Raw genomic sequence first — 27,620 nt, 5'->3', positions numbered from 1 at the left:
GCAGCATAACATGCAACAGGAAAGTTTTATTTGCTGGTGTCTGCCACACACAGCTTTGAAGAAAGTGACAAGTGTGGTGCCACAGGGTTCTGTTCTGGGCCCTTTGTTGTTCAACGTCTATATAAACGACTTGGAAGAATGAATTGAGGGGGTGCTGATCAAATTTGCAGGTGACACCAAACTGGGAAGGGTTGGAAGAATCAGGACAGAAAGTACTTTTTCCTCCAGTGCATAGGGTGGATTTGGTAAATTCATGGAGAATAGGGCTGTTGATGGCTACTAGCCATGATTGCTGCGCTCTGTTCACCACAGTTGGGAGGCAGCAATGCTTTGGAATAACAGCAACTGGAAATCACGGAAGACGAGAGCGCTCTTGTGGTAGAATCCTGCTTGCTGGTTTCCCTGCAGCTTCTGGTTGTCCATTGTGAAAAAAAGGCTGCAGGCTCAGATGGGCCATTGGCCCCATCCAGCAGGCTCTCCTTAAGTTCTTATGCTCTTAAGATCGGGAGAAGGGAGTTTTAACATTCTCCTCTTTCAGGCACCAGAGGCACACACAAAACGCAGGAGAGCAACAGATCAGGCCAGATGTTTATTGTCTACCCTTCCAAGGCAGTGGGAACAGGCAGAGTTTTCAGAAGGCTGTGCCCCACATCTAGTGGGACTTGTCGTAGGTCCCAGCTCCCTTGTAGTTACCCACATAGCCGCTGTTACTGACCAGGTCAGCACGTCCTGCAATGCCCTTGCCCTTGCCGCTTTCGTCAAAACGTTCCTTGTGGGAGCCTGTGTATTTGCTGGTGTCTGTCAGCCGGTCCACTGCACCAGCCGCGACAGTTTTCTGCAAGACAAGCAAGCAGAACGCTTAAGTGGTGGTGGTTGTGGTGGGTGCTGATTAGTCATCGCATAGGTGCCATAGGTGGGTGGTGTGCTCCAGCCCCCACAACACTGGGCCAAGCCGGTGGGCCTGAGTCGTGGGATTATTCCTGCCTACGGAAAGTTCAGGGGTGGGGCAGGTAACTACGTGCACAAACTGTAGCTGGTTCGCACAACCCTTGACTGTACAGCAAAGGCTCATGGGTAGGATGGAACTATATCCCTAAAGTGGCTGGGCTCTAAGGATTGCATTGAGTCCATTCCTGTTATATATTGGTAAAGTAAGGTAATGGGACCCCTGACCATTAGGTCCAGTCGTGACCGACTCTGGGGTTGCGTGCTCATCTCGCATTATTGGCCGAGGGAGCCGGCGTATAGCTTCCAGGTCATGTGGCCAGCATGACAAAGCCGCTTCTGGCAAACCAGAGCAGCACATGGAAACTCCGTTTACCTTCCCGCTGTAGCGGTTCCTATTTATCTACTTGCATTTTTGACATGCTTTCGAACTGCTAGGTTGGCAGGAGCTGGGACCAAGCAACGGGAGTTCACCCCATCACAGGGATTCGAACCGCCGACCTTCTGATCAGTAAGCCCTAGGCTCAGTGGTTTAACCACAGCGCCACCTGGGTAAGAGGTCTAATAATGGGAAGAGGTATGGTGAGGCCCAATTGGCCTGGCTGTTGTGGCAGTGACCCTAGAAGCACAAAGGGGCTGGAAGTAGCCATCTGTTCAGTTTCCTTTTGTGCCACATATAATGCTTGCTGAGGGGCATTGTGGGAAATTTAAAAAGCAGCCAGAGGGGGAAATAGAGGTGAATTAGGACACACATCAGTAGGGGCCCTGGCAGCTGCCCTATGATAACATGTGTGCTGACACCTGCCAATGTGGAGATAGTAAAGCAGGGTGGATTCAGCCCGAGGGCCATATTACCATCTGGGAAACTTCCTGAGGGCCACATGCCAATGGTTGGCCAAACCAGAGGCAAATGTGGGCACCACAACAAATGTAATTATTTCTTTAAATATTCGTGAACCGCTCTTTCATCTAAAATATTCGGACGGAAAACAAAGCGTTACAACGAAAACAATAACAATGTCAAGCACATCAGGAGGAGCTGGTTGGCAAATCTGAAAGGTCCGTCTGAATGATACAGTTTTTAGAAAAAGTCCAAAAATGAGCAGGGGTGGCTCCTGCCAGACTTCTGTTGGCAAGGTGTTCTGCAGGGCAGGGCCTGCCACAATAACGGTTGGGCTGCAGGTAAAGGTCAGCTGAACCTCAGGGTCCTGGGGGACCACCAAAAATGCCCCATCAGGAGAGCTCCGTGATAGTGCAGTTGACTAGTCTCTACACCCACTGCTGCCTGTCCCCCATTCCTATAGCAAGAGGCATTTTCAAAGTTTAAGGGCACATTCCAGCCACATTTGACCCCTGGAGCTGAGGTTCCCAGCCCTGCCTCAAGGAAACCTGGTTTTGTAGTCAGGTCCTTAGGATGGCAGTTTGTGTGGTGCTTTTGCCTAAAAGAGCCCAATAATTGGGGGGTGGGGTGGAAGCAGGACTGTTTGGATGTGCTCTTCCTTCACATGGCAGCTCTTTGTCACTCACCGTTACCCCCGCGTTGGCCGGCTCTTTGCCTTCCAGCAGCTGGTGTGTGGCTGCCAAAGCATCATCTGGTGACTTTCCTTTGAAGCGTTTCATGCTCAGCTCCTTCAGGGCTTCCTGGAACTCTGGGAATGTGATGTTGCGGGCACCCTTGCTCCTGGAGACAAGAGAACGGCATCATCTTTGAGCCCCACCTACAGCAGACCCTCCCAATTGCTCACAGATCCACACACAGTGTCATATCCACAGATGAATGAATCCTTGGTGTGGATTTGCACCACTTTACATCGCAGGTGGGAGAAACCATTTTTAATCGCATCTCAAGTTAAACAAACAAACAAACAAACCCAGCTCCCTGAAAGTAGAAACCAGTAAATCCATGAGGAAAGTTCCAGGCTTGCAGTTTTCCTTATGTGCTCATTTTCTACTTGCATAGGAATTTTAAAAACAAAACAAAACACAGAAGCATTCAGAGATCTGTCCAGCTCAGGACTCTGCCATCTCATTTTGCTTCCAGTGTAGATCTAGAATCAGCTGTGCAGGACTGCTTATGGGATGTATCCAATGCCAGTCCTACTCCGAACAGACTCATTGGAGTTATTGGGCCTGGCTAACTTAGATTCATTAATTTCAACAGGTCAGCTCTAAGTAGGGTTAACCCTATGGGATTCCTGCCAAATTCAGGTCCTGGTTTTGGGTTCCCATAAGCATCTGGTCAGCCACGGTGAGAACAGGATGGTGGACTAGGTGGGTCACTGGCCTGATTCAGCAGGTTCTTATGATCTTACTGAAGGGTAATGCAAGTGCTGTTATCTCCCTCACAGCATACAGAAAAGGCTGGACTGATTTTGCTTGCAGGATTGTTGAGCCGCTCCACAGAAGAGAGGACACAGGGCTTGGACCAGGACAACCTTCCAGTGGCCCTTAGCTATGGGGTTGGCCCAACTGGCCTGCCCAAACTCAAATCCACCCAGCCCTCACACCCTCAGCTCACTTGACTTTGTTGAAGAGGATGTCCACATCAGTGCTGGTTACGAGCTTCCCATCCATCACACCACACTCCTTCAACATCTTGGAGAAGTTCTTGCCCGTCATGTCGGTTCCAGTGGCAGCTGTGTCTCCATACACAGCATATCTGTGGAAAGCCTTTTCCAGCTCAGTTGCCATGCCTCCTGCAATAGAAGGAAATGGGAATGAAAAGGGGTGTGGGTTTCTGGTTCCCTCCAGCAAGACGATCTCGAAAGCCCTCTTTGAACTATTAAAATGGCAGAGGGTAAACAGTGTTGTAGTGATGGCATCATTGTTTTATGCTGTGCCTCCTTGGCAACTGTGTAAGAAGGTCCGGGGGTAAACCTTTTGGAGCGAAATCTCCCCCTCTCATGCACACACAGGTCTATCAAACCACACAGGTCTATCAAACCACACACCTGCTTATTCCTTAAAAGCACTTATTTTCCTGAGGTATATTATGAGGTACAAATGCTGTTGAAATGTACCGCTTCTATACAAGGGTTGGCCTTCCTGTATCTTACTCCCAACAACTGAAACTTGAAGTGACACCCTGCAGCACTTGCCTTAATTGAGATGATAAAACACATTTGTAAAGCCTTTTGGCCCCCAAAACTCAGTCCCTACACGTGACTTTAGTGTAAGTTTTAAAAGGGAGAAATACAAGGTAAAATGGAAAGGAGAATTCTTTGTATGCCTAGATTCAGGTTTGGGGCAAGTACTCTTTGGTGAGAGAACCCAAGCAGAGACTTAAAATCACAAAACATGCAGCAAGGTAAAATGTGGAAATACAGGCCATTAGACATTTAAAATATCCCCTTGTAAATTGCTTCCAAAGCTCCCTACTTCCCTCAGCATAGAAAGAGACCAAGCGTCTGGTAATCTAAAAGTAGTTTACTTATAAACCTTTCAAAAGTCAGATTAATGTGCTTTCCCATATAGCAGCAAGAAAAGACAGGCATTTAACTTAGCTTACAAAAGAGTAAATGTTTCCAAGTTATTTGTATAGAAACACAGAGGTGGCTTGGTAAAGCCACAGGGTCTAAGCTTGAATCATCCATGGTGGAAAGAGAAAGGACAAAGAGTTTGGTAACCCTTCCTCCCAAAATGGGACTAACTAAGCCTGGCAGGACAGCTTACTCTATGGTCTTGACCCCTTCCTCCATTAATTTGAGTTAAGTATGTTGGCTATCTGAGGCTGATTTATCCCACATTAAGCTGGTACAGTTTTAAGGACACATGTGCTTGTTACCCAAACCTTTTAGCCACCACCTTTTAGCTATCACAAGAAATATACCATCTCAGGACTATTTAATTGCTCATCTTCTAACATTGTGTATGCCATCAAATGCCAGCAATGCCCTTCAGCTCTCTCTATTGGACAAACAGGCCAAACCCTATGCCAGATGATAAATGGACATAATTCTGACATCAGGAATCACAAGACAGAGAAACCAGTAGGAGAACACTTCAATCTCCCGAGACATTCTATACAAGATCTCAAAGTAGCTGTCTTATTACACCACCCTTCTGAGTGATACCCATCCCCACCCTTTCTCTACATATAAGCGTCTGGGGACTTCTATTTCAGTGTATCTGAAGAAGTGTGCATGCACATGAAAGCTCATACCAAAATAAAAAACTTAGTTGGTCTTTAAGGTGCTGCTGGAAGGAATTTTTTTATTTTGTTTTTATTACAGAAAAATTTCAGAAACAGGCTGGAAAGAGAAGTTTCTGAATTGCAACTCATTACCAAGCTTAAAACCATGGAGAGACCTGGTCTGAATAAGGACATTGGATTCTTATCTCATTATACATGATAAAGCTTTCTTTAGCCATTTCTTTAACCCCTTGCTTTTTCCTGCAAGACTAATTGCAGTCGTTAACAGTCATTAACAGTCAACAGGTTTACCACTCCTATCAGCCAATCACCCATTCCCACCCCTTTCTGAGTAATACCCCTCCCCACCCTCTGACTATACATAAGGGACTGGTGACTTCTGTTTCAGTGTATCTGAAGCAGTGTGCATGCACACGAAAGCTCATACCAATGACAAACTTAGTTGGTCTCTAAGGTGCTACTGGAAGGAATTTTTTTATTTTGTTTCGACTACACCAGACCAACACGGCTACCTACCTGTAACAAGAAATATATATTATTTATGTGTATTATGTATTTATTGCATGCATATCCTCATTGTCCTCCAAAAAGAAATATACACTGTTCTCCCTTCTCCATTCAATCCTCATTAAGGTAGGTCAGGCTGAGGGAGAGTGACTGAGTTTCACAGGTGAGAAAGGTTTTGAACCTGGGTGCCCCCAGTTCTGCTCTGATACTACATCACATTGACTTAAGGTATGTAACATCACAATGTTTTCACTTTCTTATCAGTGCAAATAAGCATCCAACCCTTTCCCACATTAAGCCTCCCAAACTAACTCTCTCTCTCTCTCTCTCTCTCTCTCTCTCTCTCTCTCTCTCACACACACACACACACACACACACACACACACACACACACCCTTCAATCACTGTAAGGGTTATCGATTATTACATATATTTAAGCAGACACTGAGGAATATAGCCAGGGTCGGATAGGGTAAGGAGCATCTATGCTGAGCACAGCATTCTGCTGAACTGGGCTGGGGGAATAGCAGAGGTTGAGGGGAAATGTTTTCTTTTATGCCCTGCCTAATTTCCCACCTCCATTTCCCAAAATGCCTTAATATTCCAGAAAGCAATGTTTTTGGAATAGTCAATCTTCTTCAAAAAATGGATAGTGGGGTAGGGCCAGGACCCAGAAGTTAGGTCTAGTTATGATGACCCTGGAACCAACAGCTCAGCACTTCTACGTATAAGATGACAACATGGAATGGTGGCTCTCTGGGAGGAAGGGCAGGATCAAAACAAAACAAATAAAACCATCTATACCGATCAAGGATGGAGAGCCTGTGGCTCTCTGGATATTGTTGGCCACCAATGCCCATCAGTTCCAGTCGGAGTAGCCAATGATGAATGAAGGGTGGTGGGAGTTGTATACCAACAACTTCCAGGAGTCTACATTTTCACCACCCCTGCTCTAATTTGAGGTTGGGCTTACCTGAGTTAGATGTTCTGCCCCTGCCCTGTTCCTCCTAGGAAGGATAGCCTGGTCTGAGCCAGAAGCACCACTGGCTTGATGGTATAAGTTGTGGCGGCCATTGTGACTGTGTCAAGTTCTCTATGACATCATAGTTTGCTCTGCATTGCAGATTGGCAGGGTTTTGGTTGTTTTTCCATGTAAAAGGAAAGCCATCTAGCTTCTGGTCCAACATCACACTACAGAGAGGCGTGACCAGAAAGGAAGGTATTTCACATAGCTGTTCTTGTACATACTTGAAATCGAGATGGCACCCAGAGAGTTGCTGGTTACACAGAGATTCACAATCTGGTTTACAGACTCTAGAAATTCGGGTACATTTTAGAGCATCGGCTATCAGTTTGTTTGTTTGTTTGTTTGTTTGATTTTATTCCATTTATAAAATTCCTTTCCCCCCCCCCAAAAAATTATTCATTTTATAATAACACAACATAAACAAATAAGAACATACAACAAAATAAACACTAACAAAAAAGAAACAATACAACAATAAACAATACTAAAAATTTATTACTTATCCTTTTCTTTTCTTAACATTGTAAAGTGACTTCCATAGAAAATCCCTTAATCATTTTATATTCTAGATAATTTCAGAGTGGTGTGCAGAAAATATAAATCATATGTAACAGTTTCAGAACATTATACAACGTGGAGGTCCAGTACTTTACAAAAGCCTGTCAAAACAACGTGCAAAATGGGGACCAAATCTCAAACAAACAAGATCTCAAAATCAACACTGGCATCTCCCCCACTTGCGTGCAATCAGCACACGCTCTCCTGCCAACACGCGTGCCTTTTTGGCACTGAAAGGGGGCGGGGCGGGAGCAGAAGAAGGGAATCCCTTGCGCGTGTCTTCCAGAAAGAGAACCCCCGCGTAAATTGAGATTACCCTGTATATGACATAAAAATCAAATACAGTATAAAGGAATCTCAAAGCAACATACCATGTTGTGTTTATAGACGAGAAAATGATGGGATGGTAAACCTTTTGGCCTAGCGGGACAGATCTTAATATCCTCCCACCCTGTGGACCAAATTTGATAACTGGGTACAGCCACCCACATATTAATCCATTGAGATCATGATGACACCAGGAGATTGATAGGTGGGTGGTCTTGCTTTGCCAGCACACCAGTGGGAATGTTTTAGGGGAAATGGCATCACTGGCCAAACTGGCCCCCCTGACAGGGAGTGCCGGATTTACATTGGCAGTGCTAGATTGACATTGCCTTGCTAACAATTTCATTTCCCAGAAGATGGAAAAAGCAACTAGCCGATCATCTATCTTGGGCCTGGTACTCACCAACAGGGAGGAGCTGATCAAAGAAGTGGAAGTATTCAGAAACTTGGGAGGAAGTGATCATGTCCTCCTGGGTTTCAGGATACAGAGGCAAGGGGAAGCGGAATGTAGCCGGACATGCACTCTGGACTTTAAGAAGGCCAATTTCAAAAAGCTGAAGGAGCTACCGAGTGAGATCCCATGGTCAGAAATACTCAAAGAGAAGGGAGTCCAAGATAGATGGGCGATTCTTAAAGATGAAATTTTGAACGCCCAAACCCAGACAAATCCAACAAGAAAAAAGCGGGAAGCATCTAAGGAAACAATCTTTTTATCAATGCTAACATTACGGCAGTGTTCTAATTTCATTGCATAGATAAAGAAGAGAACAAGGTTTTGTTTCTCATGAGCAGATGCTAAGTTTTGGGCCTCCCGAGGTCTCATAGCCCTGGGCCTCCAAGTGGCTTTAATCCGGACCCGTTGATTGTGGCCAATATTGGCTAGCGCCCTAGAAGTTCTCTACTCCTAACTTGGGGGGGGGTGTTACCTTGCAGGCCTTCCCCCCCCTCTTTCTGACACCCCTTCCTCCATTCCAGTTTTTTCGCTTCTTGCCACCTGCATGAAAGTAGGCCTGGAAACAGCCAAATACACACCCAAGGGCAAACAACATATCAGAGCAGGTGTTTATTGCCCTCCCCTCCCAAGGCAGTGGGAACAGGAAGGGTTTTCAGAAGGCTGTGCCCCACATCTAGTGGTACTTGTCGTAAGTTCCAGCCCCCTTGTAGGCAGAGACATAGCCGCTGTGGCTTTCAACCGGGTCCGTACGTCCAGCCAGCCCTCTGCCTTTGCCAGTTTCATCGAACCGTTCCTTATGGGAGCCTGTATATTTGCTGGTGTCTGTCAGCCTCTCCACAACACTAGCCGCGGTAGATTTCTGCAAGACAAGCAAGTGGAAAGTCAGTGGTGTTTGGAAGGAGGGGTTAGCGCTGAGCTGATGCTTAAAAATGCAAAATAATGAGGTGGGGGAATTTGTTGCCTCGTCCCTCTGAGATAATGTCTAAACTCTAAGCCTTTCACATTTGTGTAGGGCACCGAAAGCGGGGTGGCATGCGATGCACAAAAATAAAAACAGGCACAAGCTATTCAAAATCTGCAGCAAAGAAAAATGGAGACCGTCAAATTTGCAAGGCCCGAATAATTTCAGGATAAACCCCTCTTCAGTGGCCCTTTTAAAGAAGTTCCCATGCTGGTCTGTAGGCCAATGCTGCAGCTTTCTTCCTATCCAAATTCTGCACCAAGAGGTGAATTCGGCAGCCTTTATAAATTAGGCAAATCAAGTGGAATTTGAATATTCTCTCATTTTGCATTTCTGCTACAGACTTGCGATTTTACATAAATTATTTTGATTTATGCATGGCGCTGGAGCCTTGTTCCCTTGTCTTAATTCCTTCTGAGATTGTAGGAGTTGTTGTTCCTACAGTTTTTGGCCATATATTCCCAGCCATAAGGATTGGAAACTTTTTTTCTCTCTCTTACAAAAATAAAATAAAGCTGGGATTCTCAGTACTACGTTCTGTACATTTCCCCTGCCCTCCCACAGAAATGCAGAGTATATATATTCCCTGAATGACTTAATAAATTTAAATGCATTATTTATTTATTTATAAAAAGTGGTTGCCTCCCATTTCACAGGAGAGCCACACTCACTGTTCCCGTGCTGGCTGGTTCTTTGCCCTCCATCAGCTGGTATGTGGCCAATAAAGCCGCCTCTGGGGACTTTGCCTGGAAGCGCTTTCCACTCAGCTCCTTGATGGCTTGCTGGAACTCGATGTAGTTCATGTTGCGGGCCCCTTTGGTCCTTAAGGTTGCAGAGGGAGAACGCTCTTAGCTCCCAGCCTCTGCGGCTATTTGACTTGTTCAACTACATTTGTTCCCCACCCTTTAGCTAAGGCTCTTGGAACAGTGCCTTATCTCATTTCATCCTCACAACAACCCTGTGAGGCAAGTTAAAGTGTCAAAGACCCTTAGATGCTTCGTGGCTGAGGAGGCTGCCTCAGCTCTGCTCAAAACAGTTTCTTCATACCACAAATCAGAATGGGGGGTGAAAATATTGCCATAACTGGGTTCTCTGTGAAATGGCCTAATAATTTCATATAGTACATTTCAAGCGTGCAAAGTGTTTTGCACAGATTACCTCAGTACAGTGGTACCTCTACTTACGAATAACTCTACTTACGAATGTTTCTACTTACGAATGGAGCTCCGTCCTCCATCTTGGATGGGGTTTAGATAGGATTTATTCTACTTACGAACTTTTAGATAGGGTTGCTTCGACTTACGGATTTTTTCTCCCAATGCATTCCCATGGGATTCGACTTACAATTTTTTTCGACTTACAAATGTGTGTTCGGAACACATTAAACTCGTAAGTAGAGGTACCACTGTAATCCTCTCAACGGCCCATTATTCTCATCCCCATATTGCAGTAGCAGGGATGAGGCTGAAAGCAGAGTAACTTGATTATGCTCGAGGTGAGATTTTAACCTAGAACTACCCAAACCATACTGCACATTCTTTGCCACTATATCAGAATCATAGCTGTCAACTTTCGGATTTGAAAATAAGGGATCAGCAGCCTCACCTGTCCCGGGGACAGTCTACGGTATTATCTAACAATCCAGGATAGCAGCGGGAAACGGTGCTGGAATAAGGGAATTTCCAGCAAAAAAAGGGAAGGTTGACAGCTGTGGCTTGGAATAAGGGAGTTTCCCGCAAAAAAGGGGGGGGGAGGGTTGACAGCTATGAGAGACTGGAGGAACAAGTGGGTCCTGCAACAATGTTGCAGCATAGGGTGCTCCTATATGCTGGTCTATGCCTGTAATAAAGATTTGGATTGGATTAAGAGTGCTCCTGTTCAGGGTTCCAGCAAGCTAGCCATGCCTTTTACTACCGTAGGATACTCCATTCCATTATTTCCTCTACACAAGGAACTCTACCCTTTTCCGAAGAGACACAGTGTTTTGTGGCCTCTGAGTGTGCTCAATCTTCAGTGGGCTGGGTGAGCGCCGCAACCCCAGTCATCCACAACTGGACCTAATGGTCAGGGGTGCCTTTATCTTTTTACCTCCTAAGGCAGGGGTCCTCAGACTACAGCCCATGGGCCGGATCCAGCCCACCAAGCTCTTAAATCTGGCCTACCTCAGCGTGCGGGGACTGACTGAGCAGTGAGAAGTTTCCTTGAAAAGAATGCACATACACATTCTTTTCAACAGAAACACCTCGCCACGCCAGATTTACCTCAGCGCACGACAAGGCTTCCGCTGCTTCCGATTGGCTGCAGGAAGCTCCTGCAGCCAATCGGAAGCGGCAGAAGCCTCGCCTTGCGCCCAGTCTCCTGGCAAGGAGGAATTCTGGCAAGAGGAATCTAAGGGGAAATTATTTTCCTCCAGAGCACATGAGAACTTTTGGACTTTATCCAGGTGGGTTGGGTGCTGCTATCACCATGTACAAGTCAGTTAAGTATGGGACAAGGCAGAAAAAAAGGCTGATGTGAGAGAGGAGCAATGAGTCCCGGTAGAGCTGGCTTATCAGCAGAGGCATACCTAGGTTCCCTTGTGCCCTTGGCAAGGAGATGTATCGGTCCCTTGCACCCTTGCCAGAGGAGATGAGCCAGAATAGAGAGGGGCAGTTTTGCGCTCCCATGGGTCTGCGCCTCTTACTGGGGCCAACCCCTGCTTTTTAGGCAACATAAAAGGGAAGGGTTGGTCTCACTGGTTTTGTGCACTACAAATAATATATGTGCAGTGTGCATAGGAATTCATTCTTTTTTTTCAAATTAGTCAAATTATAGTCCGGCCCCCAACAGTGTCTGAAGGACAGTGAACCCGCCCCCCATTTAAAAAGTTTGGGGACTCCTGTCCTAAGGTTTAATACAATGACTTTTTCCTTGCAGTTTAAAAGCTGGGTGCCCAAGAAAGTGCAATTTCTGGGCCAGAGCCTTGCAGTGACCACTTGCCATGTGGTCTCAGCATTCCTCACCAGACACTGCTTCTCCCACCCCACGGCTCACTTGACTTTGTTGAAGACAATGTCCACGTCAGTGCTGGTCACAAACCTCCCGTCCATCACACCACACTCCTTTAACATCTTGGAGAAGTTCTTGCCCGTTATTTCATTGCCGCTGCTGTTCGTTTCCCCATACACGGCAAATTTGCGGAAAGTTTTTTCCAGCTCCGACATGTTTCCAACAACTGCAGAGGAAGGGGGTTGAAGACAGTGGGGTGCTTAGAGGTCTGCACTTACTTCTGCCTCTATATTGCTGGTGGAAGAACTATACCTTCTCAATATCGGACTGAAGGTCCTTGTATTATGCGAAGGTAATGGGAGCCACGGGTAATAAATAATGGAAGTGACCCAGAATTCTCACTTCCTGTTTTTTATTTTTAAAAAAAACAATTATTTGACCGTTTAGGAATCCCAAACTGATTCAATATATTACCAGATGGTCTCACAATTAGGGGACACACTTTGTTACACCTGCACAGCTTTATAGGTAAAGACACCTGCTCCCCAAATGGTTACTTGGTGTGGAAATATTTTATGGTACCTGGTAATCTGTTGCACCTGGCTACCTAGTGCAAGTTACCACAGTCCGGCTCCCTCACGTTTCTTGTGAGCATGTGGTAAAATGCATCTCATGGTGCAGCCAGCCCGAACCAACTAAAACTGTGTTCCCAAACCAGAGTTCACAGAATTTTAATGTCAGAAGGTATCTTGGAGATCATCTACTCCAGTGCCACGTTCAATTAGACATCTTGCAACTACAGCTTCCCTGACAGTTGGCCGCGCACTTTACTTGAAGGACAGCTTGCCACCTTCCACATCATCTGCGGCACTATTCAGTAGCTCATGCTATTAGGGAGTTTCTTCTAATCCTCAGCTAGAATCGGCTACCTTGAAAAAATGTCCACCCTCTGCCTTCTGCAGCAACAGATAGAAAGTCTGCTCCATCTTCTGAGACAGCCCCTTTCCTCCAGATAGGTGAATACATCTGTGAAAGATGCTTCAACAGGAAGAACCCACAATGCCAGATAAGGCTAAAATTTACCCTCTTTCTGTTGAGGATCAGCAGTTATTGTCAGGGCTGTTTTAGTTAAGCCAGGGGTTCCCAACAAAATTTTCTCGAGGACCCCTCATCAAGCCGCTATTGTGACAAGGACCCCCATTAATTCCTAATCCTAAAATTAAAAAGTGAGAGCCAAATTAAGAGTCTTAATTTGGGAATGGAGAAGACAGGGTACCTGCGCAGTAGCGCACAAATGAAGCCAACACGCGCAAAACATCTTGGGGAGGTGAGCGTTAGTAGAATGCGCGCGCTGCCTCTTTGCAAAACAGTAGTGTCTGTAAAGCGCCACCTAGCGGCATACAGCAGAACTACTGCCTCTATCTAATTCTAGTTTTGCGCTAGACTCTGCTCATGCAGGAAGCGGCCAAAACAAAAAATCTGTTATCATACGAAATATATTTAATATATTTTTTATTCTAATAGCATCTTGCGGACCCCTCTGGCATAGCGCGCGGACCCCTGGGGGTCCCCGGACCACCTGTTGGGAACCACTGAGTTAAGCACACCTGCATATATTTACAACCAAGATGTATTACGGCATCAGCTTTCACAGCAATGTAGTCAGGTCATGTATTCATAGCAGTGACCAGAGGAGGAATAACCACGTGGAGCAGCGCAGAGAGAAGAAACGCCATCGGGCGCCTGCAACAGCAGCACTGGACGCCTCTATCTTCCCCAGCTGCAACAAAACATGCATCCCCTCCAACATTTCTCCAATGAAAATATGAGACATCCCATTTCATGATGATAATTTTGCTATTTATACCCCACACATTTTACTGGATTGCCCCAGCCACTCTGAGCAGCTTCCAACATACATAAAAACCAAATAAAACATTCAAAAACTTCCCTATACAGGATTGCCTTCAGAAGGCTCGGGGGGATGGATAACTCCATACCCTCCAACATTTCTCCAAAGAAAATAGGGACAACCAATCAAGAGGGCCTTCTCAGTGGTGGCGCCCGCCCTGTGGAACACCCTCCCGTCAGATGTCAAGGAAATAAACAACTATCCGGCTTTTAGAAGACATCTGAAGGAAGCCCTGTTCAGGGAAGTGTTTAACGTTTGAAGTTTTATTCTGTTTTTAATGTTCTGTTGAAAGGCGCCCAGAGTGGCTGGGGAGCCCCAGCCAGATGGGTGGGGTATAAATAATATCTTATTTATTTTTATTATTATTATTATTATTATTATTATTAAAGTGGGACATTCCAGGATCAAATCAGAAACTGGGACAGAGCTTCTCTAAACCAAGGACATCCCTGGAAAATAGGGGCACTTGGAGGAACTGAACAAGTCTTTCCAGTGTTAGTCTCTACAACCACAGCAGGTGCTATAACTCTCCAATGGTTTGACACAATCCCCAAAAGTGCACTCCTCCATTGTCTCTTCGAAACAGATGGATGCCAACAATTACAGAATAAGCTTTCATGTGGCATTAGGCCTTCGAACACTTGTTCCATACCAGTCGCTGGGAATTGGGGACAATAACACTGTCATGTGCTCAGGTCCTGGGTGGTCACTATGAGAACTAAGTGCTGGACTAACTGGGCCTTTGGCCTGATCCAGCAAGGGGTTTCTTCTGGTCTCATGACTGAAGTCTACTTCATCAGATACACCAGGAATATATGCACATGATAGTGGGGAGGAACTGTAAGCAAAATAAAAGGAAAGGAAATGCAGAAAAGTCCAGTAATAACTGCAAAATTAACTGTGGTCATTCGCAAAACATTCACAGCTGCTTTGTTTTATTGACCACAGTGATTTATATAAGTCAACATCTGTACTTTTCCTGCATTCCATTTCACTTTGACCTCACTGCTTGCAATTCCCCCAGCCCTCCAAATACTGTACTATGTTTGTATCTAACTCTAGCTCAGCATAATACACGTATTCAATGGACTGAAGTCCATGTGCTACAAGAGGTGCATTTAATACCTGCATCTGTTGTCTTATGGGCACACTAACATTAAGCCAGATCTTTTGCTATTTACAACATGTGTTTGTGATTAAGGTGTTTCCCCTTCACCTTATACCCACAAGAAGTTCTCACACCAGAAGAAGGAGAATTGGTTTATTACACAAAATTAAACCGACAGAATAAATGGGTGCTGCTTTGGACAGCAAAGTTACAATATAAGCAGGCAGCAAATCTTGCAACACAAACACACCTTGATCTAAAGTGTAAAATAATCCCTGTTCCCAAAAATTTAGAGGAAGTGAGTCAAAAGTTAGAAATGGAAGGGCATACCTATCTTGATGCAAAGCATGCGCTAGTTCATTGAAGACACTGAGTAAAGTGGAGCTGCTTGATCAACAAACCACTGAAAAATCTAATGTTCTGTACTAATTTTAGCCAATGCATCCTAATGGAAAGGGAGAGAGGTCTTTGAGATGAGTAATTTCTTAGAGTACCTATATTTCTTTGTTCCTATCACCCATTTGCTATTAAGTTCCTGCCCGATTCCTATTTAATGGACTCTGCTAGAGTATAATTCTAGTGATAATCTATGGAATCCCTTATTTTACAGGAAGCATTGCTTAAATTTTGCTGGTAACTAATGCATTACTTGTGCTGACCTTTACATAAAAGTCTTAGGAGCTCAGGAAGTCTCCTCGTGATTGGCTTCCAGGACATGTTTGCACTAAAAACTAGACCAGGCATCCCCAAACCGTGGCCCTCCAGATGTTTTGGCCTACAACTCCCATGATCCCTAGCTAACAGGACCAGCGGTCAGGGAAGATGGGAATTGTAGTCCAAAAAATCTGGAGGGCAGAAGTTTGGGGAAGCCTGAACTAGACCAAGCTCAAGAAAGATCATTTAGGGGTATATTTCATATTAAATGATACCAACTGTACTAATGCCATGACCTGCAGTAATAAACCATGTCGAAAGTTCAGATTGGCACTTCTGTTTATACCTAGAAGTGTATAACATAATAAAATGATTTTAAGGTACCAAAGGCTCTTTGTTTTTGTTGCAATAGACCAACACAGCTACCTCTCTGGAGGTCATGGGGGTGGGGGAGGCATTCTGAAATAATGAAATCTCACTCTAGACTCTTGTTAGCTATGAACAATGCAATCATATATGTGTTTATGTAGAATGCCTACTTTGTCCAAAGGGCTTACGGCCAGGAAAGTGTGCACAGGATTGCTGCCAAAGGTTATCTGTTGTAATGCATTATTTGTAACCTCAGTAATAAACATATTTTAAAGCATCAATAATGAACCTATTTTAAAGCATCATAAGAACAGCTTTCTCTCAACAGACACATTACGAATAGTTTGCAGTTTCAGTTCAGCTGCAACACCATTTGGTTTCTCCTCCAAAACGCTTTGTTTTGCACTTCATGCCTACGACAAAGTAGGAGATTGCCCTATAATAAAGGATGATTAAGCAGCATAAGTCTTAGGGTCTCCACGATACATTTGTATGTTCGTCACTTTCTGCAGGGTAAACCCAGGCAGCTCTTGATCCCAAAGTGTCCCTTTAAGCTTTGGGTCATCTCTTGCCTCAGAGCCATTGCATTGGAGCCCTATCCCCACGAGGATTTTTCAGGTCTCTCCCCTGAATTTTCAGCTTTCATTTTAAAAACGGGGAAAAAAATATTCCTGCATCCATAGAACATAGAAACCAGAAAGTTGAGCGCTTTCCCTCCAACCATAGCCAGAAGCTGGGTTTACCTGGGCTTGCAGATGGTCAAGGCCCTGTATGTTCTGTTTATGTACTGCCTGGGAGGGGAAGGGTTGCTCTGTTTCAGCAAACCAAAAGGTTGAAGCATATATTTTAAGGTGATGATTATGACTTGTCTATGATGCCAGTGGTGACATCATCTTCCTGACCCTGTAGTTTTGGGGACCAGGTTATGAAGAGAGGAAGGAGACAACTTGCTGAAACTAGAGTACCAGAGATAGTACTTTTTAAAATTATGACACTTCTGATTGTATTGATGATTTTTAGCCCTTCAAAATAAATAAATACAGTGGTACCTCGGGTTAAGAACGTAACTCGTTCTGGAGGTCCGTTCTTAACCTGAGGTACCACTTTAGCTAATGGGGCCTCCCGCTGCCGCCGCGTGATTTCTGTTCTTATCCTGAGGCAAAGTTCTTAACACGGGGTACTATTTCTGGGTTTGCGGGGTCTGTAACCTGAAGTGTCTATAACCCGAGGTACCACTGTAAAAGAAATTTAGGTGCTGACATGTCCGTATGACATAGAACATCCCCCATACCAAAATGGAATGGAGTGGGCGCTAATCAACTTGGTCTTTCCTTCTGACAGTCTGTAATAAATTTTTACACTGTCAAGTTATCTCACACCTAAAATAAATAAGCTGTCTCCTGCCTTTAGAATCCTCACAAAGGCATCCTCGGTTTTTTGTGGTACGCAATTAATCTGAAGTAAATTAACTTAAGCAGTCCTCAAAGTGGACTTCCTCAAAGTGGCTGCTTGCTTGCCTCTGTTCCATCTCATCCCTATTTTGACGGAGGCAGAGTAAAGGACCCCAACATACTGGGCAAGAGTCTGAGGTTTCTCTAATGTCCCTCAGGGGAGCTTCAGGGCCATGAAAACATGTGTGTTTTTGACCAACTCAGCCAATCACAATGCGCCAACAGCGAAGGGAGAGTGTTGGCACACTGCACACACAAAAAAGACAATGCATTCTAAGGAGGAGGAGGAAGAGGAGGAGGAGGAGTCTGGTGCATCCAAAAAGGGGCCTGCCACAGCTGTAAAGCTGTACTAATTAACTGTCAATTTGCGATCTCTGCCACCTAAGATTTGGGCTGGCCCGACCTTCTGTGCCTGCGCATGTGCTTCTTGAGGTACGAAGACCGTGTGAAGAAGCTGCCGTAAACGAGGCCTTTGTGCTCTAAGCTCACTGTGTGCACCTCCTGGTGCCTGGCCAGATACGAACGCGGTGGGTGGGCAGGTGCTTTGACAGGTATGAAGCCGAGCTGAACCGCTTTGGGCACTTGGGACAAGCATAAGGCTTGTCCCCTTCCACTGGTGAGGAAGCTCGCTCCATCAACAGGCTTGGAGTGTTCAGGAATCGGGGCACCTTAGGGTGTTGACTGGTCACAGCTTGTGGTTGCCCAGTAGAACTGGTGATGCTTTCAGTCAAAGCCTTCCTCTGTGGTCCCCTTGAGGTGCTTGGGACTGTGCACTCCACAGAGACTGCCTCACGGGAACTGGAAATAGGGGTCAACTCAGTGCTGAGTTTGATGTCAACATGGAAGGGAGACAGCTCGGTGGGTTGTGGGTTGACGTTGTCATCAGTCCCACAGTACCCACTCTCAGAAGGCTGCATTTGGAACAGGGGACGGGGCAAGCCATTGACCCCAATTTCCCACACAACGTTTGGTGGAAGCACTTCAGGGTCACTGTGTGCTCTAAAATGGCATTCGCCACACTCACAGGCTTTCTGACAGGCAAAAGGTTTGCAAGGTTCCCCAGAACCCAGGGGGGAAAGGCGTTGCAGATACTCTCCAGGGATGTTCTCCACAGGGACATCTTCCTCACAATTATTCTGGCCTTCCTCCTCTTCCTTATTGTTCTCCTGATGTGATTCATTGTTCTTTATCTGTTGCAAGTGGGAAATGTCACAGCCATAAAGTTGCTCTCCAGAGCAAGCAAACAAATGTTGAGTGAGGTCAGAAAGCCACGGAAAGCCTTGCCCACACCGGCAACAAAGAAAGGGCTTATGGATACTGATGCTCTGTTCTGTTGCATGGCTGTTGGGCCTGGGTGCTTCGATCTGTTGTTTCCCCCTAGGGTGACTAAGTTTATGTTGGGCAAGACTGTCAAAGCCTTCCCCAGTGTGATCACAAATGTCAAGCTCCTTGGAGGCTGTGCTTTGCTCTGTTAACGCCTTTCCAGAGTGAGTGTTCGCATGTCGAGTAAGGTCTGAAAGCCACTGGAAATTCTTCCCACATAGACCACAGGTGTAGAATGCCTTGGAAGGGCTGTTCTGGTCAGTCTTTAGCTTTTCCCCACAGCAAGACCATTTATGACGGGCAAGGCTAGAATATGACTGGAAGTTTTTCCCACACTCCTCACAGGCGTAGGACTTCTGGGACTGGGTGCTCTTGCCTATCCTTAATGCTCTCCTACAGCAAGCAGGTTCATGTCTAGCAAGGTCTGAAGGCCACCGGAAGTTCCTCCCACATAGACCACAGGTGTAGAATGCCTTGGAGCGGCTGTTCTGGTCAGTCTTTACCTTTTCCCCACAGCAAGAGCATTTATGACGCGCAAGGCTAATAGATGACTGGAAGTTTTCCCCACATTCCTCACAGGCGTAGGACTTCTGGGACTGGGTGCTCTTGCCTATCCTTAATGCTCTCCTACAGCAAGCAGGTTCATGTCTAGCAAGGTCTGAAGGCCACCAGAAGTTCCTCCCACATAGACCACAGGTGTAGAATGCCTTGGAGCGGCTGTTCTGGTCAGTCTTTACCTTTTCCCCACAGCAAGAGCATTTATGACGCGCAAGGCTAATAGATGACTGGAAGTTTTTCCCACATTCCTCACAGGCGTAGGACTTCTGGGACTGCGTGCTCTTGCCTATCCTTAATGCTCTCCTGCTGCAAGCACGTTCATGTCTAGCAAGGTCTGAAAGCCATGGGAAGTTCTTCCCACATAGACCACAGAGGTAGGACATCTTGCCTGTCCTTAATCTTCTCCTGCGGCAAGCAAATTCATGCCTAACAAGGTGTGAAGGCCACCGGAAGTTCCTCCCACATAGACCACAGATGTAGAATGCCTTGGAGGGAGTGTTCTGGTCCGTCTTTACCTTTTTCCCACAGCAAGAGCATTTATGACGGGCAAGGCTAATAGATGACTGGAAGTTTTTCCCACACTCCTGACAGGCGTAGGACTTCTTGCCTGTCCTTAATGTTCTCCTGCGGCAAGCAAGTTCATGTCTAGCAAGGTCTGAAGGCCACCAGAAGTTTCTCCCACATAAACCACAGGTGTAGGATGCCTTGGAGGGAGTGTTCTGGTCCGTCTTTACCTTTTCCCCATAGCAAGAGCATTTATGACGGGCAAGGCTAATAGATGACTGGAAGTTTTTCCCACACTCCTCACAGGTGTAGGACTTGTGGGACTGGGTGCTCTTGCCTATCCTTAATGCTCTCCTACAGCAAGCACGTTCATGTCTAGCAAGGTCTGAAGGCCACCGGAAGTTCCTCCTACATAGACCACAGGTGTAGAATGCCTTGGAGGGAGTGTTCTGGTCAGTTGTTACCTTTTCCCCACAGCAAGAGCATTCATGACGGGCAAGGCTAATAGATGTCTGGAAGTTTTCCCCACACTTCTCACAGGCGTAGGACTTCTTGCCTGTCCTTAATGTTTTCCTGCGGCAAGCAAGTTCATGTCTAGCAAGGTCGGAAGGCCACCAGAAGTTTATCCCACATACACCACAGGTGTAGGATGCCTTGGAGGGAGTGTTCTGGTCAGTCTTTACCTTTTCCCCATAGCAGGAGCATTTATGACAGGCAAGGTTAGTAGATGACTGGAAGTTTTCCCCACATGTCTCACAGATGTAGGACGTCTGGGACTGGGTGCTCTTGTCTGTCCTTAATCTCCTACAACCAGCGAGTTCATGTCTAGCAAGGTCAGAAGGCCACCGGAAGCTCTTACCGCAATTCTCACAGCTGAAGGACTTCTTGGACTGGATGTGTTGATTCATCACCAACTGGGAACTGTTAGCTGCTGTACTCCTAAAATGTACATGCAGGTGTCGGGCAGGGTCAGGGGGCCATCAGAACCCCTTCCCGCAAGGCCTTGGAATAGTTCTTCTGATTAGTGATTGGCTTTGAGTTTCACGAAAATTTGGATCTGACTACAGAGGAATGAGGACTAACAGATTTGGACTACTTGCTTCTAACTGGCTTTGGCCTTGCGTAGACTCTTTACCCCTGTAATAATAATAAATTATTTCATTATTTGTACCCCGTCCATCTGGCTGGGTTACCGCAGCCACTCTGGGCTGCTTCCAACAAATATAAAAGCATAAAACATTAAACATTGTATAAACTTCCTTATACAGGGGCTGCCTTCAAATGTATTCTAAAGGTTGTATAGTTTTTCAACTCCTTGACATCTGATGGGAGGGCGTTCCACAGGGCGGGCACCACCACCAAGAAGGCTCTCTGCCTGGTTCCCTGTAACCCCACTTTTCACAGTGAGGGAACTGCCAGAAGGCCCTCGGAGCTGGACATCAGTGTCCGGGCTGAACGGTGGGTATGGAGACGCTCCTTCAGGTATACACTTTAAAGGTCAGCACCAACACTTTGAATTGTGCTTGGAAACGTATTGGAAGCCAATATACCGTGTTTCCCCTTTTTTAAGACACCGTCTTATAACTTTTTTCCCTCAAAAAAACACACAGTGGCTTATTTTCAGGGGGTGTCTTTTTTTTAAAAAAAAAGTGCTGGTACAACTGGGACCCACTGGCTCAGGATGCTCGGTGCTCTCTTCTGCACATTGCTGGGCGCGTTGTTGGCGCTGCCAGTTCCGAGCGCCTGCAGGGTGGGGTGGGGGTGGCAGTGCTTTAAACCCCCAACCCTGTAGAAAGCAATGGAAGTTATGGACTGTAACAATCCTTAAGAGGCGCAGGTCTTAAAAAACCCCTGGTATCACCCTTGAAGCACAGCCTTCCAAAGTCAGGGGGGAATAGGTCTGTTTAGACAAAGGAAAGGATCGGGGGTGATTCTGTGCCCTGGGACCCACAGAACTACTTTAAAAATCCCAACCTGGGGGGGGGGTCAAATAGTGAAGCCCCATAGCCCTGTAGCAACAGAAGGCACATTCTGAAGCACCCGAGCTGTTCGGTTCCATAAAAAATCCAGGAATTGTAAAATTAACAACAATAATGGGGGGGCACTCTATCCAAAGAGTTAAGAAGGAATGGGAAAGTGTTGAGTTATATATGGAAAAATATGGAAAGGAAAGTTAGTTAAAGATAAAAAATAAATAATTATCGCAAGGGGAAAAATAACATCATAAAGGGTAATAATATTAAATATAAAATAGACAACACAACAGAAAAAGCAAGTATATGACTAAATGAGATCGCACAGGAGTGAGGGAAGTGGGGAGAGAGGGAGGGGGGTAAGGAATGGAAGGAGGCAATGGTTGGAGGAGGGTATAGGGGGATGAATTAAAGGAAAATTAAGACTGAGAAGCGCATGGTTTTTGTTTTTTAAAGATGCAAAGGCTTGCAATCAGCCAAAGTATAGAGCCCAACTTCTAGGAGACTGCGATCTACTTGCGGATTTATAAACTGGAGGTGATCTACCCCCGTTATATTGGTGTTCAGGTCAGAGTTGTTTTTAGAGAGAGGAAATATCCCATTTTTGAGGTTAAAGTAAAAGTTCCTGACCTTTTTTTTATAATGAGGAAATGCTGCTAAAACTCCGTTCTTCATTCCACGAAGGGGAGAGGGGGCGGGGCCGGGTGCTCAAAGACAAAAGAAATGGAAAAGGAGATAGCGATCAAATCCAGCCTCGCATTCATGCAGCCGTCGGGAGAGGCAGGGGCTGCAGCCGAGTGCTGCTTCACAAACAAACGGGGGAAAGTGCTTAGAACCCAGAGAATCCAGCTGAAAAACACGAAGCAGCAACAGCAATTGCACACACACCATCCCAAGCCAGCACAGTAACCAAGTCCCAAAAGCAAGAAAGGACTCAGCAAACACTGCTGCGGCCGGCGTTGCTGCTGCTGACTCGGGGAGCTCAGTGATCTCTTCCGCACAGCGCCTATCACTATGGCTTATTTTCGGGGTACGGTTTATATTTCTCAAATGCTTAGAAATGCTGCTATGGCTTATTTTATGACTACGCCTTAAAAAGGGGGAAACACGGTAGGTCTTTCAGGACCGGTGTTTTATGGTCCCAGTGGCTGCTGCCAATCACCAGTCTGGCAGCCACATTCTGGATTAATTGTAGTTTCATAAATCATTTTTATTTGATTTTACAAATGTAAAATTATAACAATATCAAATACATACTCAAATTTAGAGATTCCTCTGAATCTCATGACTTCCCTCCATCCCTTTCATGGGTCCCATTGTCAACATTTTCAACTGTCTATTATTTCATCATCCATATTTTAAGTCTCTCCCTATTGTCCAAAGTATTTGTTATGTTACAAGTGTTATTAAAGTCCTACTAATGTTTTCATTTGCTTACAGTTGTCTCTTAAATACATTATAAATCTTTCCCATTTTTTGAAATAGTTGTAGTTTCAAAGCCACCTTCAAAGGTAGCCCAGTGTAGAGCACATTGCAGTAGTCCAAGCGGGAGATAACCAATGCATATACCACTCCAGTGAGACAGAGTGTAGGCAGGAAGGGTCTCAGCCAGCATACCAAATGGAGCTGGTAGACAACCACCCTGGACAAACTCACCTTTTGTTGGTTCAACCTCTTTTTCTCACTGTAGATAGGCCACTGGGGGCACATTATGCTCCCGATCCTCAAAAGCCTTGGAGTTCAGGTCTGTTGAAGAGATTTCAGGGGGCATTAGAAGGGGGTAATTTAAAGTTAGCAAGGTGGTCTATTGATCAGCCACTAGGTATTGCAAACTTACCATTTGACTATTATTGCAAACTTACCATTTGACTATTATGAAGACAAGAATATCTTTGTACTTGGCAGCCTACCTTAAAAAAATTAATTTTGGTGTTATTAAAGTCTACTTCCCTTTGTCATATCATTATGTTTTTATACTATATGTGCTGGAAATCCAGTCAGATGGACAGGGAACAACAACAACCTGTCCCACTCAGTAGTCAGGGGGCAGATTTAGCACCTTAGCTTTAAAAAGTACACCCTGCCTGAAGTGTCTCCACACCTATCATTCAGACACTTAGGGATCCAGACCTTCTGGCGGTTCCCTCACTGTGAGAAGTGAGGTTACAGGGAACCAGGCAGAGGGCCTTCTCTGTAGTGGCGCCCTCCCTGTGGAATGCCCTCCCATCAGATGTATAGGAGATAAATAGGAAGGGACGCTTGGCAAATCCACACCGTGATCAACTCCCGCCTGGAAACCAATGTCCCCACTGTGGAAGGGCGTGTGGATCCAGAATTGGCCTCCACAGTCACTTACGGACCCATTGTTAAAACCGTGTTTATGGAAGACAATCTTACTCGGCTACGAGTGATTGCCAATGAAGAAGAATGTATATGTATATGTTTACAGTATGTATATGTATATAGGAAGATGCCTAGAGTGATTGGGGCAACCCAGTCAGATGCATGGGGCAATAAATTATTATTATTCTGTTGGTAAACTGCCATAACTACAGGCATTTCCAAAAAAGAGGGAAAGCAGTCATCAATGGCAAACATCCCTGGTGACCCCTGTAGGAACCATGAAATTTTTAATTATTCCTTTTAAATTTCTTTTTAAAAAATCTTTAAAATACTGCAGCTACTAAGCTTGTTTTTTTATTCATCAGTTAGGTAAAGCTCTTCCATTTTCAAAAGAAATTGCAGCTGTTTGGGATTAGCATGACATTCCATGAGAAAAATAAAGAGAGCTGTTTTAGTGAATCATTTGCACTTACATAAACCTTAACAAAGATTGTTAAAAATATATAACTTTTTTAAAGTTCTTAAAAGTTAATTTCCTTGCCCCGCAATAAAATTACATTTTTTAAAAAAATATTTTGTTGTTCACTAAGTTAATAAGGTAGTTGATAATAACCTTTAATGGGGTTCTAACAATGTCAATGCTTTAACAATTCTTGGCCAATATGTCACCCATTTTACCCGCCCAAAAAATCCAATAAAATACCCAACCCAAACACAACCGGGTCCTCCTGAAAAGGTTGCAGTAATAAATATTTTAAATGTTTAATTGCTTACATTGTTATTCTCTTGACCTGGCTGCAAATATCACTATCTATTCTGCAGTTTTAATATGGTTTCTACCTTTGCATTTTATGATAGTATTTCAATGTAATACTCCAAGCCCTATAAGTCACATTCAGTTTTTTTTAAAAAAATGGAAAAGTAGAATAAAAAATACTATACAGAAATGGAAGTACAGTAAAATGATAGCACAAACCTTGTGCAAGGATCTGCATGGGAGGTTATGTTTTGTGGCTGGAGGACCTTAAAAGTTAGGTTTGTCAGCCTGTAATAAGCCTGCACCATATTGATAGCTTCACTAGCCCAATAAAGTTCTGGGGGGCAGGAGGCAACCCTGTTGATATTTTAATTAAGCCCCACGGTTCCTCAACAAGGAAGTTAGGCCAGGCCAGCCTGGAACCAGCATATCTCTACCTGGAATAATCCTACATATCTCTACCTGGAATTATTAAATTCAGTCTCACATGTATAGGATTGCCACTTGAATTTGAATGTACTCTCAAAACTTCAATAGAAGTTCCTTTTCTTTTGCATAAAAATATGCTCATGTATAAACATAATCAATATAAATATGAGCAGGTAAAGATCGCTTATTAGATCAAAGCTACCACTTCCTGCTAGGCCACTTGTTTCAATAAAAGGTTGAGAAAGAGGTGAGTAGGCTGTTGATACCATTGTTCAGAGGGTGTAAAAATATAACAACTACAATGACCCCTCTTTAAAAGGCCCAGCATTTTTGCAAATTATGGTACATCTTGGCTGAGAGAAGGCCTTTCTTTGGCTTCTGGCTGTCCCCACAGTGAAAACTCTTTGTTCTCTACAACTGAAATCTTCCTGTGGAAGAACATGAGCAGGTGTAAGAATTTTAAGGTTATATATATATAATAATTGTTCATAAACATGTACATGAATGTACAGGCACATGTCTGAAGCAGCACAGGAAGACAGGCCTGACTGACACCATTATGACTCTCTCTGACCAGGTGTTTCTCTGCAAGGAGAGAAGGGGAGGAGGAAGGAACTTTCTCATTGTCTCAAGGATTAAAGTGATTTCCATCTCAAAGGAATGGCCAGGCTGCCCAGGAAAAGGCAAACTAAGAACTTTGTTAAATAAATAAGTTACTGTACATAGTATCTGAAGAAGTGTGCATCCACACGAAAGCTCATACCAAAATAAAAAACTTAGTTGGTCTTTAAGGTGCTGCTGGAAGGATTTTTTTAATTTTGTTTCTGTTATAACAGACCTCTGTATTTTTAAAAAAAATAAAGATCACACTTTGCTTTACAAGCCCTGGGTTTTGGTCTTTGTCATTTTATCCCGACCAAAAGGAGCCTAGGTCTATCTGCTCCTTAGAGGATTTCAGTCCTCCTTATGAAGCTGATCTCCCTTTAAGGGAACTTAATTTTTACAACATAGGCAGGACAAAAAACCCACCTTTTCCTTCAACAATGATTCTTTGTGTAATCACCACAATGAATATTTCACCCCACAAAAAGCCAATGAGCCTACTAATTACACCTTTTCCAAGGAATGAAGGTGTTATGTATTAATGTACTGTATATAGTTTTCCCTCAGGTCCTTGACAGTTGTTTTAGGAGGGAATTTTAGGAGGGAACGTTTAAATTATGTTTGATACATTGTTTGAGCCAGCCTCACTGCCACTATGGTGAGAAAGGTGGGCCTTCCATGCAATCACACATCCCTGCTTCATCTTTATTACCCCAGAGTTTGAAATTAACACCATCTTAAATTATAATCTCCACTTTGCCCTAGACTGTGAAGGGAAAACCTCCTTTATGCCGCCCAAACAAAAGCACAGGAAGGCAATTGAAGGATATTATGGCGTGGTAATCTCCTCTGATTTATGGACCCTTAGTCCAAAATTCAGAATAACAAAAGCAGAGTAAAGCGACCGTGGCATTAAGAAAGACGCACGGCACGAAAGGAAGGTTGCCTCTGAAACAACTTCAGCTACCGGTACTCTGTTACATTTTTAATCAAGGCGATGGGAGTACACAAAGTATTTAAGGCGGATTGATCTTGCATGCATGGCTCTAGAATAAAACACACGTGTATAGTGGACAGTCCCAAGAATCACGGGTGTGACCCAGTGGTCTCCTAACCCAACCTCGTGGCTGCCAGGGAGGCGCAGCTTTCCCTCACACCTATCAGATCTTTAAAAAAAATGTGCCAATGAATAAATATTAGCAGCCCTATAAATTTGTGCACCACGGAAGCAAGAGCTTCAAAGAGAGGAAACCCCTAAGCCTCGCCTCCCCTTCCCCAGAACAAAAACTACGCTACCAGTTGACGCAACCAAATTCCAACCAAAAAGAGCCTCCCCGCCGGGGGGTGATCATGTCCCCGTCTCTACCTTGAAGATGATATATAATAAAATAAAATAAAATAAAATAAAATAATAATAATAATAATAATAATAGCAGCCCCTCCCCATCTGGCTGGATTTCCCCAGCCAGTCTGGGCGGCTCCCAACAGACTACAGTATAATAAACACTCCTCACATGTTCTGTCGAAATGGGTGCATTATGAAAGGTCCTGAATTCAACCGGGAAAGGAGAGGGAAGGGGCGGACCAAGTTCCTGCTTCCCTACCTCCTCCTCTCGCACGCCTTCTCTCCGCTTGAATGAAGCCCGAGGCTCCCTTCTATCTCACTTCTTTAGCCGAAAAGAGGCCGCTCCTTGGCCGCGCTGCAGTTTAAACGGC

General features: G+C 44.9%; 3 protein-coding genes across 4 annotated transcripts; all 3 read right to left on the bottom strand.

Moving 5' to 3' along the window:
* Positions 1–579: 579 nt before the first annotated feature.
* Positions 580–7,155, bottom strand: LOC118095876 (tubulin polymerization-promoting protein family member 2-like). The gene is made up of 4 exons (XM_088655662.1): positions 6,579–7,155; positions 3,464–3,641; positions 2,473–2,626; positions 580–835 (listed from the first exon to the last, which is right to left on the bottom strand). Exons 2-4 carry the CDS (start codon positions 3,634–3,636, stop codon positions 653–655), a joined length of 510 nt encoding a protein of 169 aa, XP_088511788.1. The 5' UTR covers positions 3,637–3,641; positions 6,579–7,155; the 3' UTR covers positions 580–652.
* LOC118095063 (tubulin polymerization-promoting protein family member 2-like) lies at positions 7,108–27,620 on the bottom strand. 2 transcript variants are annotated; one of them, XM_035135953.3, is made up of 5 exons: positions 27,419–27,620; positions 23,429–23,518; positions 11,966–12,146; positions 9,604–9,754; positions 7,108–8,830 (listed from the first exon to the last, which is right to left on the bottom strand). In XM_035135953.3, the coding sequence occupies exons 3-5, from the start codon at positions 12,133–12,135 to the stop codon at positions 8,645–8,647; spliced, it is 507 nt and encodes a 168-aa protein (XP_034991844.2). In that variant the 5' UTR covers positions 12,136–12,146; positions 23,429–23,518; positions 27,419–27,620; the 3' UTR covers positions 7,108–8,644. The 2 variants fall into 2 exon arrangements, with proteins under 2 accessions (XP_034991844.2, XP_088511789.1); XM_088655663.1 differs by having other exon boundaries at positions 27,509–27,608.
* LOC148683932 (uncharacterized) lies at positions 17,698–20,812 on the bottom strand. Its single transcript, XM_088655660.1, is given in 2 exon segments — positions 17,698–17,941; positions 17,944–20,812. Coding segments are annotated over 2 exon segments (2,910 nt in total). The 5' UTR covers positions 20,708–20,812; the 3' UTR covers positions 17,698–17,795.

This window comes from Zootoca vivipara, chromosome 12 (assembly GCF_965207765.1).
Source record: "Zootoca vivipara chromosome 12, rZooViv2.hap1.1, whole genome shotgun sequence".
NCBI classification, from domain to species: Eukaryota; Metazoa; Chordata; class Lepidosauria; order Squamata; family Lacertidae; genus Zootoca; species Zootoca vivipara.
Note: the sequence above shows the minus strand (reverse complement) of the source record. Positions and strands in the feature narration are given on the sequence as shown.

What these genes read in the sequence shown, in the direction of transcription:
- LOC118095876 (XM_088655662.1), bottom strand. Translation starts at nt 3,636, where the DNA reads ATGGCAACTGAGCTGGAAAAGGCTTTCCACAGATATGCTGTGTATGGA. An exon ending in ATCCTCTTCAACAAAGTCAA is followed by an intron (nt 2,627 to 3,463) that starts GTGAGCTGAGGG and finishes TCTTGTCTCCAG; the next exon opens with GAGCAAGGGTGCCCGCAACA. An exon ending in CGGCCAACGCGGGGGTAACG is followed by an intron (nt 836 to 2,472) that starts GTGAGTGACAAA and finishes CTTGTCTTGCAG; the next exon opens with AAAACTGTCGCGGCTGGTGC.
- LOC118095063 (XM_035135953.3), bottom strand. Translation starts at nt 12,135, where the DNA reads ATGTCGGAGCTGGAAAAAACTTTCCGCAAATTTGCCGTGTATGGGGAA. An exon ending in ATTGTCTTCAACAAAGTCAA is followed by an intron (nt 9,755 to 11,965) that starts GTGAGCCGTGGG and finishes TGCAACCTTAAG; the next exon opens with GACCAAAGGGGCCCGCAACA. An exon ending in AACCAGCCAGCACGGGAACA is followed by an intron (nt 8,831 to 9,603) that starts GTGAGTGTGGCT and finishes CTTGTCTTGCAG; the next exon opens with AAATCTACCGCGGCTAGTGT.